This window comes from Hyla sarda, chromosome 1, assembly GCF_029499605.1.
Source record: "Hyla sarda isolate aHylSar1 chromosome 1, aHylSar1.hap1, whole genome shotgun sequence".
Lineage (NCBI taxonomy): Eukaryota > Metazoa > Chordata > Amphibia > Anura > Hylidae > Hyla > Hyla sarda.
In genome coordinates, this window is record NC_079189.1 from 329,562,181 (window position 1) to 329,580,294 (window position 18,114).

The 18,114-nt window shown below is 42.5% G+C and overlaps 1 protein-coding gene across 3 annotated transcripts in view; it reads left to right on the top strand.

Annotated features, from left to right (window-relative positions):
• RIGI (RNA sensor RIG-I) overlaps positions 1 to 13,730 on the top strand; it is a 75,629-nt gene extending 61,899 nt beyond the window's left edge. For all 3 annotated transcript variants that reach the window (XM_056519546.1, XM_056519551.1, XM_056519537.1), the window contains exons 16-20: positions 4,567 to 4,657; positions 5,496 to 5,666; positions 7,643 to 7,794; positions 11,165 to 11,311; positions 13,298 to 13,730. In XM_056519546.1, coding sequence (XP_056375521.1) covers positions 4,567 to 4,657; positions 5,496 to 5,666; positions 7,643 to 7,794; positions 11,165 to 11,311; positions 13,298 to 13,615 — 879 coding nt within the window. In that variant the 3' untranslated portion in view covers positions 13,616 to 13,730. The remainder of the gene's footprint in view (positions 1 to 4,566; positions 4,658 to 5,495; positions 5,667 to 7,642; positions 7,795 to 11,164; positions 11,312 to 13,297) is intronic.
• The last annotated feature ends 4,384 nt before the right edge of the window (positions 13,731 to 18,114 follow it).

Consider the following 18,114-nt stretch of genomic DNA (forward strand, 5'->3'; position numbering starts at 1 on the left):
TTAAAATTTTATTTTTATTCATTTACATTTTTCACATTTATTTTTATTATTAATTTTCATTTTTATTTCCGTTTTAGTTTTTTTATTTAGATTTTTAGTATTATCATTATATATATCTGTTCATTTTCATTTTTATTTTTATTAAAACGTGTACAAGATTATATGAATATGTTCCATTATTATTTCTTTATTTTTAAATAGTATGCATTCACTGATAATATTGTTACTTTGTAAATATGTAGGTTTTTGCATTCAATTAGATGGACGCGGTGTTATAGAATATTATGCAAACCCATAATTACATAATTTAGGTTCATAACCATTTGCATTTCTGTGTTTGTAGTAATATAATCCAAGCTGCTGTTTAACTGCTCTCCTTTAATTTAATATAATATACATACATGTGAATTAGGACATAAAATCGCTATCACCCAGTCTGAACTGGATCATTGGATACTGGATATAATTTAGATGTGTAATCCAGGCCAGATATTATCTCTGACCTCTTAATGAATTAGCTCCAAATGTGAACCACCATATATAAGTAATCCATAATAGAAGCTTCAATATATTGTCTATTTTAGTTCCTACTGAAGAAAGGGTCATGCAATATAGCGAAAGAACCCTGAAACACGTCTAGATTAAATACCGCACCTTGCAATACATTGGCTGTGTGAACCTGGCATAGAGACTTACGATTTATTGGAAGCAATAACCATCGCAGCTGCAGTCTGGTCCGGACTTTTGCCGTGATTTGCCACCAACCCAAACCTGCTGGGAAAGATCCATCTTCCACCCGCCCTGAGATCACATCATTCTCCATTACCAGCCACCACGAGGGACGCCAGCGCTGTGCCCGCCCTGTAATACCATCACAGGAGCAGTATGGAGGCCACTGGGGACGTTGTGCCAAACGCACCCCTGCACAAGTAAAACTCTGCACAAGTGACAGCCCTGTGCCAGCGCAGACGGCGTGTGGTGAACGGAGTTAACATCGAGCGTCAGGAGCGGGTGAGATACATTGTACCAGCAGTACTCAATACAGATCAGTCCAAGCATGTATTAGCCAAAAAGACTGAAACAAGTAACCATTCAGTGGATACACTATCTAATATATCATCTGCTTATATATTTACTGCAAAGACTTATCGCATCAGCTGCATCAAAGAAGGACACATTATCTTTTTCCAGACTGGTAAAAGCTATTTTATGGTTGCCAGAATATAAAGTCTTCCTTTTTTTTTTATAATTAGGCGATTAATACAACTAGGGCCCAGTGGAATATTCACCGTTAATATATCTGTGCCAGGATTAGAGTAAATTTATATAATTGTTTTATATATGTATAATAAAATTTATATCAATTGAAGCATCTCTATATTAATTTGGAATTCATTGTGTACCTGTAGAAACTGCTTTGTTTTTGGGGTGCCTTACTAATTGATTGAGGACAACTGAATCTTTATAGGGGTTTATTATAAGCTACACATATACATATAAATACAAAAGGGGATCCTAACTAATTAAGGGATAGGGGTGCATGGAAGAGGGGAAGGTGATAGGAAGGGGTCAGGAAGTGCTCTCTCTATCTCATCATCCTATAAGTAACACATATATAGCAGTCATCCACACACATAACCCATACATTGCCCATCCCAAGACATCTCCATGGCCAATCAGAACAAGTTTATTTGCATTGCAATCAGTTCTTGTCCTTTTTGATGTCTTCTTGAGTGGGGGATCCTCTTTGTTTCATATTGTGTTGACAGATGTCCTTCCATGTTTCTTTGAGAACCGCCCCTTGGTGGGCTGACAGGATAATTTGCAGTCCATTGTATCCCACACCGCAGGGGCTGGTTTTATGGCTTCTTTATTGGAGATAACAGGAACTGTAGCTCACCTCCATTCTTATCACTCAGGTGCCAGGCTTATTGTATGGCTTTGAACAGGATAAAAGCAAATGATTGTGTAATCAGCTGTTTGCATCAACCATCATTCCTGGAGCCAGTCCTGCCAACACCCAACACCCATTCCATCCATGACATTCCACTGCATTCCATTATATTTGAGTCCATAATAAAAACATATCAAAATTATATTAGCGTGGTCAATGTTGGCTCCAACAGTACCCTTTAGGGGTAAAATCCTAGAAGGATTGGTTATATATTCTTTATATGTTATTTTATTCCCGGCCGTTGGGGTTTCGGCATATAACCAACCATATCCTCGGATTTTTGATTTGTGAGCTGCACACATTTTCCTTTTTTTACATAATTTACAAGTCTGTTTAACTTTTTGCCACTAGTTGATTTAAATTTTTTCTCTCCAGTGGAGTACTCCTTTAATGGATCAGTCCCATAGAGGAAAATTCTGTTGTTAATAATATATTTATAATTATTATTACTGGGGGATTTTAAGTATGGTATATACAGGGGCGGACTGACACCACTCAGGGCCCCCAGAACAAATAAAGCAAGGGCCCCCAGTGTGACTCTACCCTTGGCCCCACCTCTGCCCCGCCCCTATTCCCACCCAAACCACTCCTTAACCCCTACATATCAGTTATAACTACATGCACTAAATTAGTATGTTTGAATTTGTCATCTTCTGACTCCTATACCTTTTTTAGCTTTCCGCATATGGGGCTATATGAGGGCTAATTTTTTCGCTGTGGTCTGTAGTTTTTATCGGTACTACTTTTGTTTTGATGGGACTTTTTGATAACTTTTTAATAATTTTTTTTATGGTATATGAAGTGACCGAAAATGCACAATTTTGGACACTGGTATTTTTTTTACGCGTACGCCATCGGCCGTGCAGTTTAGCTAACATTATATTTTAACATTTTGGACATTTACACACACGGCGGTACCATAAATGATTATTTTTTATTACGTTATTTCATTTAAAAAATAAAAAAGGGGGTATTTTAACTTTTATTAGGAATTTACTTTTCTTAACTTTTTTTTTAACACTTTTAATACCATGCAATATTTTAATTACATATACTGTTCAATGCTATGCCATAGCATGGCAAGGATCAGTATTATTGGTGCTCTGCTGCTACGAGGAGGCAGGTAAGGACCCTCCCACCGTAATCTCAGCTGATCCTACATTGCTGTTTCAATGCGATGGTCCTGATCAGCTCCGCTGAGTGCCAGGATCATTTTACTTTTTTTTAGATGCCGCAATCAACTTTTATTGTGGCGTCTAAAGGGTTAATGCCCGATCAGCGGTGCCTGGCATTAACCCTAGGTCCTGGCTGCTAATAGCAGTCGGGACCTAACAGGTTTGAAGTACGCTCAGGCTGTGAAAACGCTTTAAATCCCGGTAGCAGGACCAGGGCGTACAGGTACACCTTGCGTCCTTAACAGGTTAAACTTTTATTAGGGAAGGGGCTTTTTTACATTTATTAACTTTTTTTCCCCACAATTTTCTTATCCCTATAGGGGAATAATACATGCAAACTTGCTATTGCATACACTGAACAATGCTGTATGCCTTACTATAGTTCCTGCCAGAAATCCTCTGTGCTGCTGGGAAGCCTACTCCTTCAGTCACTAACGTCTACCTGCCTTTCACCGCTCCTTACATGATGGCAGTGGCACAATCAGACATATAACTTATATCTCTGACTGTGCCATCATGTAGGGAGCAGAGAACAGCAGGTAGAAGATAGTGATTAGTCCATTCATAAGCCACCACACCTCACTTGTACTGTTCTTCCTGCCCCCTGCTTGGGTGAAGCTGAGGCCTCTAAGATCAATTACAGCAGTGACTCCCAACCATTATCACTGCAGCACAAAGTATTTCTGGAGGGAACTGTTGTGAGGCATACATATTGTCTGTCTGACTCGCTACAATTCCTGCTAGAATTCCTCTGTGCTGCTGGGAAGCCTTTTCCTTCACTCACAATCTTCTACCTGTCGTTCACCGCTCCCTATATGATGGCACAGTCAGAGATAAAAGTTATGTCTGACTGTGCCACTGCCATCATGTAGTTAGCGGTAAAAGGCAGGTAGAAGATATAAATACTACATTCATAAGCCACCCACCTGGCCAGGCTGGCTTGTTCTTGCATTACTCCTTTGCCCTGCGCCTACAGACAGCCGGCAGAGCAGGGAGTTATTTGACAGCCATGGCTCAGTGAATTCCTGTGCTTAGTCGTGAGATCACATATGGGGGGTGACAGAAGCTCCTCTCCCAGGCAGCCATTGCGGTTCTCTTAAAGGGCCACCTCCACAGTGGCTGTCTGGAAGAGGAATGACAGTGACTCCCGGCTCCTACACAGGTAATCTCCCCAATAACACAGCAGCCGTGGCGGGTCCTTTCCCTGGGCCAGGCCCGGGTGCTTCAAAAAACGTAACATTTCTTGTGATTATATGAGACAGGCAGCGGACAGCGGGCCATTTTCCGGCCAGGCCCTCAGACCACATCCTAATGGACAGGCTGGTCAGTCCGCCCCTATGTATATATTAACCCCAATTGTGGGATGCGAAGATGTGACTATGACATTTATTTATATGCAGTTATTCCAAAAGCAATATAATGACGTTTCATTTTTAGGCTTTAAAAAAATGGATTGATGAAACTCCAGAACTCCGTTTCCTGAGGCCAGAAATCCTGATTGGAAGGAATAGAAGACATGATAAATTAGGTACACAAAGGAAACAATATGCATGCTACAGCTCAGCCCAACCTTTACAACTCCGGAGAGATAAAACCATTAGCTAAGAGACAGGCAGCATTTGTTTTTCATGTGCCCATTTCTACAGTTCTTAGCATATTACAGAGGTGACAGATTGTCTTGAAAGGGTATCTTTCATCAAAAACACTTTTGATATATTATAGATTATTGTATGCAGAATAACTTTCCAATTGCATGTTATTAAAAAAATATGCTTCTTTCTATTTAATTTTCCACTTTGAAAAAAATGACCACTAGGGGTCTCCCTACCAGTCCTGGCTGCAAGCCGTTTTTATAGATTTCAGACTCATGCTGGAGTCCTAAATCTCAGACTACAGCTGGGACACAGACAAGCTCAGCACTGCTCCCTGCCTGTCAATCAGACAGGCAGGAGCCAGCACTGTGCTCATAGCACAGCAGGGCATACTCCTGACTCTGCCTTACTGCATGCCCTCATTCATTTTACTAACTGAGCCCTGATCTTTCTTCCCTCTGCACATGCAGTTGTAAACAGAGAGGAGAAGATTCAGAGCTGCCAACTGCTGTGTTCATAGCCTCTATGCTGGACCAAGCCCCCTTCCTCCCTCACACTAGGCCGGCTGAATGAGCAGCCAAGAAGACAATAAATCCGGTAGAAAGAGGGAGTTTTGAATGAAAAGAAACACAGGGATAGTGTCAGTGAGAGTCAGAGAGAGATGGGGGGGGGGGGGGGGAGAGTTTAGATCATGATATGTACTCTTTAACATTCAAGCCCTTCTAATGACACAGGTAATACTCCTAGATAAATGAAATGTCTTCTTTCTATTAGGGATGTCCCTTCCAAGTCAGCAAGGAGCTCTGGAAACATTTAGAAGCTCAGGAGAGAGCAAATTGCTGATCGCTACATCGGTGGCCGATGAAGGCATAGATATACCTGCGTGTAATCTTGTTCTTCTCTATGAGTATGTTGGCAACGTCACCAAGATGATCCAAGTCAGAGGTAAAAATGAAAAAAATACAGCAATATTTTTTTAAAGTATAGTTTTGTTAAATGGGCACTGTCATGAAAACAAAAAATTGATATGTTGTAGTACTTCAGTACTACAACATATCTCTAATATACTTTAATAAAAAAAAGTGATTTTAAAACAGTTTAAAATCACTTTTAAATTCGGCCACTAGGGGTCGCCCTCCTAGTGGCCGAATGCATTCAGCAGTGACGTCACCACTGAATTTCGACTCGTTGAAGCCTGGCAACGAGTCGAAATTCAATCACTCCTGTGCTCGCTCCCGCCTGTCAATCAGACAGGCGGGAGCGAGCGCTTTGAAGGAAGAAGACGCGCGCAGGCTCGGGGACAAGGTAAAGTATTATGTTCACTGTATTATGTATACTGTTCACCTATACAGTATGCCTCCAGTTCCCCCACTACAACTCCCAGCATGCCCTGGGAGTTTTAGTGGGGAAGCCTGGAGGGACACTGTATAGGTGAACTGAGGGGGAGTGGGTTGAGCGGAGCGCCGGGGGGGGGGGCGCATGGGGGTTGCGGGCTGCGCGCTGTGGAGGGAGTACTCTGGGTGAACTAAGAGGGAGGGGGAGTGAGTTGAGTGGCGCGACGGGCCGGGGGCGGGGGGGTTTGCGGGCTGCGCGGCGGGTGATGTGCTCCGGTGTTCACCTATACAGGGTGCCTCCAGTTGTTTCCCCACTACAACTCCCAGCATGCCCTGACAGCCAATAGATGTCAGGGCAAGCTGGGAGTTGCAGTGGGGAAAAAGCTGGAGGCACCCTGTATAGCTGAACTACGGGCGGAAGTGCCGTCCCCAGCAGGTATCAGTGACGTGGTGCCTGCTGGGGAAGTCTGCCTGGTAGTGACCACACTACCAGGCAGACAAAAAAGCATTTTTAATATGTAAAAAAAAAAAATTAAAGGCAGGGAGGGGGTTAGGGATAGATGGGTAATAGGCAGGGACAGAAAAGAAAAAAAGTGATGGTGGGAGCTACCCTTTAAGTGGTAGATCAATCTAGCATTCACAACTTCCTTGGGCACAAGGCCTGGCACTCTGGGAGTTGTGTTATATATCAGATTATTATTATATTTTGACATTTATTTTAATATTGTTAATATGAGATATTGTTTTAGCTGTTCATTTGTGTTTAGTTTCTTCTGTAGAATTTCTATGCATTTGTGTTTACCAAAATATTGGGATCTTATACAAAAGGGATACTCCATTTTTCATTACCAATTATGTTGCGGCGGAAGGTTACATTTTTAAAGCTGGCAGCAACTCCATAGGCTGCTGGTAAAGTGAGTGAAGCCCCATGGACTTGCAGGGCCAAGATACCTGTAGAGTGGTGCAGACTTGTTGGGCCAATGGGGGAGATTTATCAAAACCTGTGCAGAGGAAAAGTTGCCCATAGCAACCAATCAGATCGCTTCTTTCATTTTCATCAAGGCCTCTGCAAAATAAAAGAAGCCATCTGATTGGTTGATATGGGCAACTGGGTTTTTCTTCTTCACAGGTTTTGATAAATCTCCCCCCAATATACTCGTAAACAAGTGCAAAAGTCTCGATGAGAGTTACAAAATCTGCTTGATTGCAGTGACTGCCTAAAAAGGTTGTGCAACAAAATGTTAAAGGGGTACTCCGGGTAAGTCAACTTATCCTCTATCCAAAGGATATCGGATCATTCAGTGTCCATGTGTTCACTTCTGCATACAAAGTGGCACTGAATGCATGGACACTGAATCTCCATGATTATCTGAAGTGCATATTTTGTGCATATTTTGCACATCAGTCTGTGCAAATACTAAAGAATACATGTTCAAGTAGATACACAATAAGCATTACAAATATTTGTTGATTATTACACTTTAATCCTTTTAAGTTCTGTTATATCTTGTGATGTCATATCCCAGTACTTTTGGTTCATAAAGTGGATATATGCAGAACATATATACATTTATTTTATTAACTTAGGTCGAGGCAGAGCAAAGGACAGCAAGTGCTATCTTATCACAAGTAAGAGAGAGCAAGCTGAGAGAGAACGGATCAATGTGTTATGTGAGGTTATGATGAATGAAGCTGTGACCCTGCTGCAGAAACAGGACAAGAGGGAATTTATTGAACAGGTAAAGTATATGATGGAGTAGATTGCATACAAAGCAGAGTGGATGGGGATGTCACTTGGTGGATAGAGTAATTTAGTAGAATTAAATACTTAAATACACTTTTGTTTAGTTTATTATCTTAAAGGACAAGTATCATGATCAAAAACGTATCCCCTATCCTTTGAATAGGGGATAAGTTTTAGATTGCAGGGGGGTCCAAGCGCTGGGTCTCCCCGCAAACTCCTGGAGTCTCCAGCACAGGAGCGCGTCACGACCCCAGCCTGAAGCGGAGGCTGCCACGCCCCCTCCATAAAGCTCTATGGGAGAGCCGAAGATTGCTGAATTGCTCTCCCGTAGCGCTGTATGGAGGGGGCGTGGTGGCTCCCGCTTCGGGCGGGGGTCATGACGCACTCCTGTGCTGGAGACCCGGGGCTCCAAACAGGAGATCGCTGGGGGCCACAGGGCTCGGATAGGGGATAAGGTTTTAATCATGATACTTGTCCTTTAAGGATAGGCCAGCAATATCTTATCAGTAGGGGTCCAACTTCCAGCACCTCCACCAGTCTGCTGATAGAAAGGGCCACTGTGCTTGTGTGATCACTGCAGCTTCTCCTCTACCTACTAGGCGCAGCTGTGTACCCTCGGCAATGGCTTTACCTGGATAAGCTGCAATACCAGGTACCTTTGCTTCTGATTGTATGGAGCTGTGCCTGGTGAAATGAAGAGGCTTCACCTTAATGTACTCTCATGTTGAAAAGACCATGTTGGCATGGTCACTGTGCTACATGATCCTTAGTTAAAATCATCAGTGTCATCTGCACTAACCTGTTGTACAGGCTTGTAGTACGGGGGACACTGATGAAAAATTTTACTTACTGGTCCCCACTCCATGCCCCTGTTCTGCTGCAATCATGGTTCATCAATATATGCAAATGGCCTGCTTGGTGCTGGGTGGGCGTTCCGGCCAGTATCTTCCTGTTAACGCCTCCTTACCTGTGCTGAGCCTCTGCAGAGTGGAGCTCCATTCTGCAGCAGAGGAGGCTCAGCTTCCTTTTAACTCCTCCCGTCTGCTAAGCCTCCACAGAGTGGAGCTCCATTGTGCAACAGAGGAGGCTTAGCTTCTTATTAACACCTCCTCCTCTGTGCTGAGCCCCTACAGAGTGAAGCTCCATTTTGCAGCAGAGGTGGCTTTGCTTTCTCTTAACTCCTCCCCTGTGTTCAACCCTTTACAAAGTGGAGCTTCATTCTGCAGCAGATGAGGCTCAGCACAGGGGAGAAGGAGGTAAAAGGAAGATGCTGGCAGGATGTCACCATGCATGGGGAGCTTGGGAACACCTCTGATGCACGGAGCAGGTCATTTGCAACTAGGTTTGTGGCAGAATGGAGGCACTGAGCGGGGACCAGTAAGTATCATTATCATTTGTGTGACCCACACTACAACCTGTACAAAAGGCTAGTGTGGGTGATACTGTTGACAGATTCCCTTTTAAGAGTACGTTCACACTGAGGAATTGGAGAGGAATTCTCGCATAAAAATTCTGCCACAGAATTTCAGTTTTTTTGTATTTTCACGCAAAATTTGCACGGAATATAGTAGGAAACTACTTTTTTTTTTATTTTGCTGAACTACAACCACCGATTAGAATTTCTCTTTTTTTGTGCAGAATTTCTGTGCAAATTCCGCGCAAAAACAATTTCGAGAGGAATTTTTTTTACCATTGACTTCAATGGACTTCTCGCATACTCAGCAAGAAGAGTGAGCATGTTCTTTCTTCTAGTGGAACGGAATTCCGAAGCGAAATTTACGCAGTGGGAACAGTACAGAATAGAATACATTGAAGTCAATGGCAAAAAACAGATGTAAATTATTTCTGAGCGGAGAATTCAAGCGGAATTACTTGAGTAAATTCCTCTTGAATTACTCAGTGTGAATGCACCCTAATGGAAGGATGGCTGTAATACACAGTTACATTCCTGCTGCAACTGTCCATATCAAAGAAACCTCCGATCTTTGCAGTTAACCCTCTCAGTTGCCACTCTGTACAAATGTAGCCATGAGGGCTAGGTCTGGCATCACTATTTAGACAGTCTGGAGCCTTGGAACCTGGGTTTTCCAATGCTTTGTGCCCCCAGTACTCAAATTATTCCCGCTTGTAAATGGAGTAATCCAGGTTAAGATGCAATACCAGGTACCTCTAATTGCTAATAATATTATCCCAGAACATGTTACAGTAGCTTCAAAGGTAGACCTTCATTTTTATATATTATTATTATTATCATTACATAGTGTTTGTTTGTTTTTTGTATTTTATTTGTATTTTAATCCTTTTGTAATTTTCTTTTTGAATTTTATATTTTGCTCCATGGGTAATCCACATCAGTTTGGTTTTGTTGTGTATTCTGACTTCACCATTGCACTCAATGGGGAAAATCTAAAACAACTTCAATACCTAAATGGATATTCTGAGGCTTTAGGCCAAAAAGGGTAGGAAAAAACGGCTGTATTTTTTTTCTGGACATTTTTTCAGCTGTTAACGGTGTGTAAACACACAGCCTTAAAAATAAACCCTGGGGCACACTCCTTTAAAAAGGTAAAGTTTGGGTCAATTTTAACCTATGTATACATTTACGGTTTTGCATTCCAAAAGATCTGTTTAAGGGTCTATTCACACGTACAGTATTCTTCGCAGATTTGATGCGCAGGATTTAGAGCTGTGTTCAGTCATTTAGTTTACATTGATATCTGCAGCAGAAAATCCTGTGCATCAAATCTGTGCAAAATACTGTATTTTTTGAATAGACTATAAAGCACCTCCTTGTGGTGGTGGGAGGTGATTGGTGAGTCCACTCAGGAACTGTCATAAGTCATCTCCTGTCCATGACTCATGGACAAGCTGATGCTAATGCAGGAATGGTTAGTATTCCAGTAGGTATTTTTCAAGAGCTGTATTCTTTATTAAGTATTAAAAAAAATTTTTAACAACCATATTACATATAGTCTTTAAAGGGGTACTCAGCTGCACAGTTTGTTCCAAAGGCAGAGCAGCGGAGTACCCCTTTAATTTTCATCAATAATATATAAAGGTTTTTAGATCAGACAGTGGCTATTTAAACTGCTTTTGTGCAGTAAAACTGTATTATATGGGTAGTATGACTCATGGGGCTTTGTTTTTGCTCTTCTAACGTGACCTTGTGTGCATATGTACATTTGCTGTAACTATAGTAGTATACAGGCTGTAACGTGTATATAGTACATATACTGGCAGAAATAGACTTACTGTCCTCAACACAAACCACATAGAAACTTACTACCTAAGAGAGTTTAGGACAAAAAACAGTATTAATGGTAAAGATCATGGTTCTTTGTCTAAAAATTGTTCATTCATTAAAGAGCCTTCGATTCCAAAAAGAAGAAAAGAAACAGCGGGATTTGAAAAAGAGCCTCAAGCCGAGAGTACTTAGTCCAGAAAATAAACGACTGCTTTGTTTAAAATGCAAGATGTTTGCATGTAATACAGATGACATTAGGATTATACAGGTAAGTCAGAATGGTCTGATATGGTAGAAATAAAAGCATGAATGGCAAAGGTTAAATCACATTTCAAGGCAAGACAATCTGTAGTTATACTTAAAGGGGTTATCCTGTACATTTAATTACCACAAACAACTAGAGGACAGGTATGATAGTATGCACACAATACATATAAATGACTGTGGTAGCACAACACTATTGGCTGAAGATTCAGCACAGTGCCTCTACATTTAGCTTTACTGATATATACAGTAGTTATTCATATAGATCGGAAGAATCTGCTTTATCTTGACTGTCAGCAACATTCAGACTTTTCGGTGATGTTTCAACTGGACACCTTTTCCAGGGATAAATATAGGTTACATATGTTAGTCTAAAGTGAATCCGTCAGCTGTATTTGCTGCTAAGAGCTGGAGACACCACTGGAAGGCTGTTGGGGTATATGCAAACTGTACCCTTCCTGGAGCTCATGGTGGTTGCCAAACTTATAAAATTGCCTTTTTATTTATCAGCCAAGTGTCAAGGAGGTGGAGCCAATTTGCTTAACAGCCACAGCTTGCCATTTCTTTTCTTTATACTTTATTTATTGAAAAAACTTTTATTTTTAACACCTTACATTTTTCTCCTGTTATACTACCCTGCAGTACATCTGTTGTGCAGCACAGCATAACTGTCAGGATTAGCAAGAAACAAAATTTGGTACAGCTCACTATTAAATTATCCAAGGTATAATTGGATTAACACCTATACCCTAGGTGTCAGAAGAAATTGTATATTAGAAAAAGGGATTACACCAAAACCTCAAGGATAACACCAGTATTACTCGTACCATCATGTACCAGTAATACTGGTGTTATCCTTGAGGTTTTGGTGATATCCCTTTTTTCTAACTGTCAGGATTATGGCTATGGCTGGACCTCATAGGCTGCCATACTAAGCAGACAGGAGGCCATCAGCTGGCCTCCTGCTGCCCCACGATCGAATCGTGAAGCCGCAGTTGGTGAACAGGGGAAGCCTCCTCCCCCTGTCAGTCCCATAGATGCCGTGATCAGGACTGATCACGGCATCTGTGAGGTTAATGGTGCAGAGAACGGCGCAATCCTAGTCTAAACAGCTGCGACGGGACCCCGGCTGTGCTTGACAGCCGGTTCCAGTGCTGTTCTCCTGGAGGGCACCTTACTGTGCAGGAGATCGCTAGGACAAATGCATGCGTCCAGTTGCGCAAACATGGGATGTATGCAAACATAGGATGTATGCATACGTCCTGAGGCACGTAGAGGTTAAGTAAAAACAGAAAAAGCTTTTCTCAAGGATGTGCCCTAACATTTTAGAGATAGTTATAACTATGGAAATTCAATGGGATTCAGCTGCTTAGTTCACATGTTAGAAGTTCTGTGATGAAGCTTCCAATAAGGAATTTCATTCCATCGAAAGATTAAACGTGTTCAATATTCAGCTGGTATCCGACAGTTGGTGCACCCATGCCCTCTGCCTACATATCTCCTCTCTGCAATTCCCCTCCACTGTCCGGAGCTGCGGCAGAAACATGTAGAGCCCAGCAGGTCATACCCCCTGGTCAGCATGCTGGGGGGGGGGGGGGGGGGGGGCAAGAGCCAGAGGGCCCAATACCAGCAATCCGGGAGAGGGCAGTGCTATGTACTGCACTGGTACAGCCTGCAGTCTCAAGACAGTCTTATGTTTATACAGTGCAGACACTGCTGCCTGTACGAGTGCAGTACATAGAATAGCCCAGCAGCACTGGAGGAACGTATCCAAGTTAGATTTTTGGGCTTTTTTCAGAGGCATATAGCAACGGAAATAAGCACCGATCCTAGCTGAATTCCTCAGTATAAATACCCATTTTTGTCCAATGTTTACCAAAAATAGATCTATGTTGCAAATTAAACACTGTACTTCTATTTTATGCCCCTTTATGTCAAGGTATGATGTAGACTTCAGTGATGAATTACCATTTACTGTTTGCCATTTTAGATTTCACATCACACTGTGATCAATAAAGACTTTAAAGACCGGTATTTTACAAAGCCTCATTCAAATCCAAGAGGATTTTGTGGCTACAAGAAACTGCACAAAATATACTGCAAGAATCCAAAATGTGGAGAAGACTGGGGCGTCTCCGGTAGCTACCTTAATTTCCAAGACATTCCACTCATCAAAATTGACAAGTTTGTGGTAGAAAATGCTGACCAATCTCAGCAATACTTCAATAAGTGGGTGAAAGTGAACTTTACAATGAAGGAATTTAATTCTGAAGAAATACTGGAATCTTTCTCTGCTAATCCAGAATGAAAATAAAAATATGGACACTATGCCCTTGGTGGCTGCAAACAGCCTGCATCTTAAAGGACATCTGTACTGCATGCATTTTACATATTCCTGTGCTCGGGCTGCAAAAATAAACAAAATAAACTTTAACTCACCTTCCTACGTTCCCCCGTTGCACCGGTACCAGCCTCACGGTTCTCCGCTGCGGTCCCCTTGCTGCTTCCTGGGGACGGTAACGTCACAGAGCTGTCAGCGTATTACCGGCCGCAGCGATGTCCCTTCTCGTCCGGCGATAGGTTGAGCGCACTGTCCTGTAAGGAGCTCCTTACCGTGAGGCCAGTATCAGAGCAACTGGGGAATGTAGGAAGGTGAGTTAAAGTTTATTTTGTTTACTTTTGCAGCCCGGGCACAGGAACATGTAAAATGCATGCAGTACAGATGTCTTTTAACCTTTAAAATCCTCTATATTTATGCATGAAACTTAGAGCTCTATATCAGAAAAAGATATATATATTTATTAAGAAATGTTTTAGCGTAGGCATTTGAGCATATTAAAATAAAAATTACATGATATTCAAGGCATAATAGTCATTTTAAGCCAAACAAGGCCATGCTTGGGGCCCTTTTTAGACATGCCGACAGGAGGCAGGGAATGCAATCAGCTGACAAATCAATGTTTGCTTGTTTGTTGTCTTGTCACTTTTACACAGCCCGATTATTGCGAATAATTGCACAGTAATCAGCCCATGTAAAAGTGCCTTAAAGGGGGTTAACCTCTATTTTTTTTCTTACAATATGCCCAGGCTTCCAGCATGAAAAAACAAAAACAAAACAGCTTTATTTACCTCCCGCATTTTCCCGGTATTTCTGCCCCAGCCTCTGGTTCAATCCTGTTCTGGTGCCCGGAACATCACAGTGCAGCTCAGTAGATTGCAGAGCACAATATGCTACGGTATTCTTCTACTCAAAATTATAGACCCAGCATAAGTGGGGTCCATTGGGCATAGTTGGTGTCCTTAATTTGACAAGTGATTGGCTGAGCTGCAACGAAACATATTGGGCCCGGGCATTATGAAGAAGACCGAGGCTCTATACGTCACACTGCCGCTCAGCCAGTCACTGGCCAAGGTGGGACGCCGTTGGTACTACCTTTGTTCTGGATTAAAAGTGGGCATTGCTTGGATGATAAAACAAACCTGAATTGCCCTCTTATATCCTTTCCACTTCAGTGCCATTAGTCCCTGTTCACATTGCTTTAGCTTTGACATGTGGCACTAACCTTTTTCTGCTGCCTATAACAACCAATCATATTGCTTCTTTAATTTTTAATATTGAAAGAAGCAATCCGATTCATAGCAATGAGGAACAGCGCTCAGCACAGCTGAATGTCCGCAGCACTAAAGCAATTCATTAACGGGATCCCAAAAACAACAGTTGCCAGTGCAGGGTGCTCAATTCAGGGAGTACAGACCATAAACAATCCAAAGAATAGAATTCAAGAATGGCACTCGCCCATCTGGCGACAAACTGTGACGTTTATTGTGCAAATACAAAAACATACAGCGGAGCAGCATTGTGGGAGAGGGACGCCGGCTGGTAGGTAAGCAATCTGATAAGTTGCTACGGGCAACTGCTCAAGTTTTCCTCTGCACAGGTTTTCATAACTCCCCCCATTTATGACTGAAGCAGCTCCCAGAAAAATGACATGAAACCCCTTTGAAGACGACAGGTCAGAAAAATTGAATAAAATTGGCAACCGCAAAATAAAAAAAAATGTGCATGCCTATAGATGATGTATACCACTATATGGTTTACAAAGGCATGTGTTGAGATTTGTGTTATTGAAAGTAAAGAAAAAACTCTCGGCCATACAGAATAATAAAACAGTGAAAAATGTGGAAATAACAAAAATAAAGGCATGTACATCAAAAGAAATATACACTATGCAGGAGATTTATCAAAACCTATCCTAAGGAAAAGTTGCTGAGTTGGTTTCTATGGGCAACTGCACCACTCTTTCTTTACACAAGTTTTGATATATGTCCCCAATAGTCATATGTACTAGCGTGTTCTGACTACAGGTCAATAAGTATACACATAAAGTCTTTCCAATATAGGGTAAAACCAGCACCTGAGGGTGCAAACATAACCAAAGAAACACACTGTCCAGCCACAGCAAAAATAAAATGTATAACAAAGTCCCACGGTGTCCCCGTCACCACCCACCCCCTCCGTGGATAACCAGGCTCACCAATGTAGCCAAGACCTGTAGGACCTCCCTCCAAAAGGACGCTACATAGGGACAGTCTCATATAAAATGCCAAAAGTCTGCACCAGGAATGAAGCATTGATGACAAGCATCAGAAGCTGCACATCCCATTTTAATCAAACATGAAGGAGTAATATAACAATAGTGGATAATGTAGAGCTGAATGAGTTTGTTGTTAGCAGCTGGAGAAACAAATAGATGTGAGGACTTCATCTCCTCACAAACATCATCGGGAGATGGGAGATGAGATCTCCAGTGCCGTTCAGCTGGGATAGGAGTTTTGAAAATTTTTACCCGGATGACGTGGGTGTAGAGAATGAAAACCAGACCCCCTCGGCCCCTGAAATCGCAACACTGATATCAACGGGTAGGACGAGATGGTGGGACTCCCCCAGAAAACTGCGCCTCAAGGGTGTGTCGTAGCTGCAAAAACTTATAAAAGGCCTTCCTAGGGACACCATAGTCTGAATCTGCAGGAAGGAGTGCAGGACATTATCAGTATACAAATGCTCCAACAGGTATACCCCATGATCAGTCCAGAATCCATAGAACCCAACAGGTGAGAAAAGTGAGGATTATTCCATAACTGCAGGTCAGAGGGCACATCAGTGAAGGAGTGGTACTGCCTGGTATCTCGCAATACCTGAATCGCCAATTTGTGAAAGGGGAGATAATCACCCACAACAGGTATCTCCAGGAGTGGCCTAAGAGAAGAGAGATTAACATAAAGTGCAAGGGTACGTTCTGCACTTGGCATAGGGTCTGTGAGAACCCAATGTCTAATATACCTAAGCTGACCGGCAAGGTAGTAGGGTCAGGCAAGTCTGCCCCTGCCTCCACCTTAGAACATTGTAGAGTGGAACTTTTTAGTTTATGCCGATTAGGGCCCCATATAAAGGGAGAAAACTGACTGCAGAGCATGAAAGAACGATTTAGGAACCGGGGCAGCAGAATGTTCCAAAACATAAAAGCATTTGGGCAGGATAATCAGTTTAATCAGGTCAATGCGGCCCTCCACCGCTATGTGAAGAGAAGCCCAGAGACGGAATTTCTCACAGACATAAGGTAGCAGTGGATTAACATTTGCATAAAAATCTTGGGCAGGGTCTCTATTGATGATTACCCCCAGGTATTTAAAGGAGGATACCACTGGCAGACCACTCATCACCGATGGCCACAGCTTATCTAAAAAGGGCATGAAGGCGATTTGGACTAGTTAATACAGAGACCAGAAAAAGTGCCAAACTTATCTAACATCTGAATGGCATAGGGGAGCATTAGGCTCAGGCTTAGACATAAATAATACCATATCATTGGCATATAAGCTGATCCGTTCTTCAGTACCCTCAGCAGACATCCCAACATTTGTGGTATCATGTTGGAGGAGCAGCACCAAGGGCTCCACCGCAAAAAGGAGTGAGGACAAAGGCATCAGAACAAACACCATTAAGTAACTCCTGTGCCTTAGGGTCCTGGTACAGAATGGAGACCCAACGCGGAAATTACGACCAAATCCGAACCCTGGAAAGCACCTCTGACAAATCACCCCATTCAACAGAATCAAAGGCTTTGGCCGCGTCCAGCGCCGCCAAAGCCCAGTCACCTTGCAGAGCCACCCCCACCTGGACAGCCATCTGGACTCTTTGGATATTATCCGAAGTGGACTTGCCAGGCAAAAAGTCTGAAAACCTCAGCTCCAGTCTATCTCCTATATTACTTGTGTAACAACCATTCTGCTTTAGTATGAGGAAGGTGCACTAATGTTGTAAGGCCCATCCAGAATGAACAATTAATGGTTGAATAGGAGTATGACTGAGGAGCTGCTTATTAAAAAAACGTCCAATTAGCCAGTTCCTTTGACGTTTCGCTGGTCCCCCAGCTTCATCAGAAAGGACTGGTGGCTAATGATTATGGTGTAGTACAAGGAAGGGGGAGTGCCCCCTCCCTAAACGCTACATTATACATTTCTAAAAGTGCCGGCAAGAAAATCTCAGAGTACCGAAGGTAGACCTCCAGAAGGAGACCATCTGGTCCAGGAGATTTACCTTTGGCAATATCAGAGATAGCATCTTGAAGTTAAAGCAACGTGAGGGGAGAATCTAGAAAATCTCTCTGCAAAGCAGAAAAAGTAGGGAAGTCTATGGCGTCAAAGTAAGTGTGGAGCTGATCAGCAGTATAATTTGTCAACATATAAAGAAGAGAACTCCCCGGCAATGTCAATGCTGTCCACCAGCAAGGAACTATCTGGGGCGCG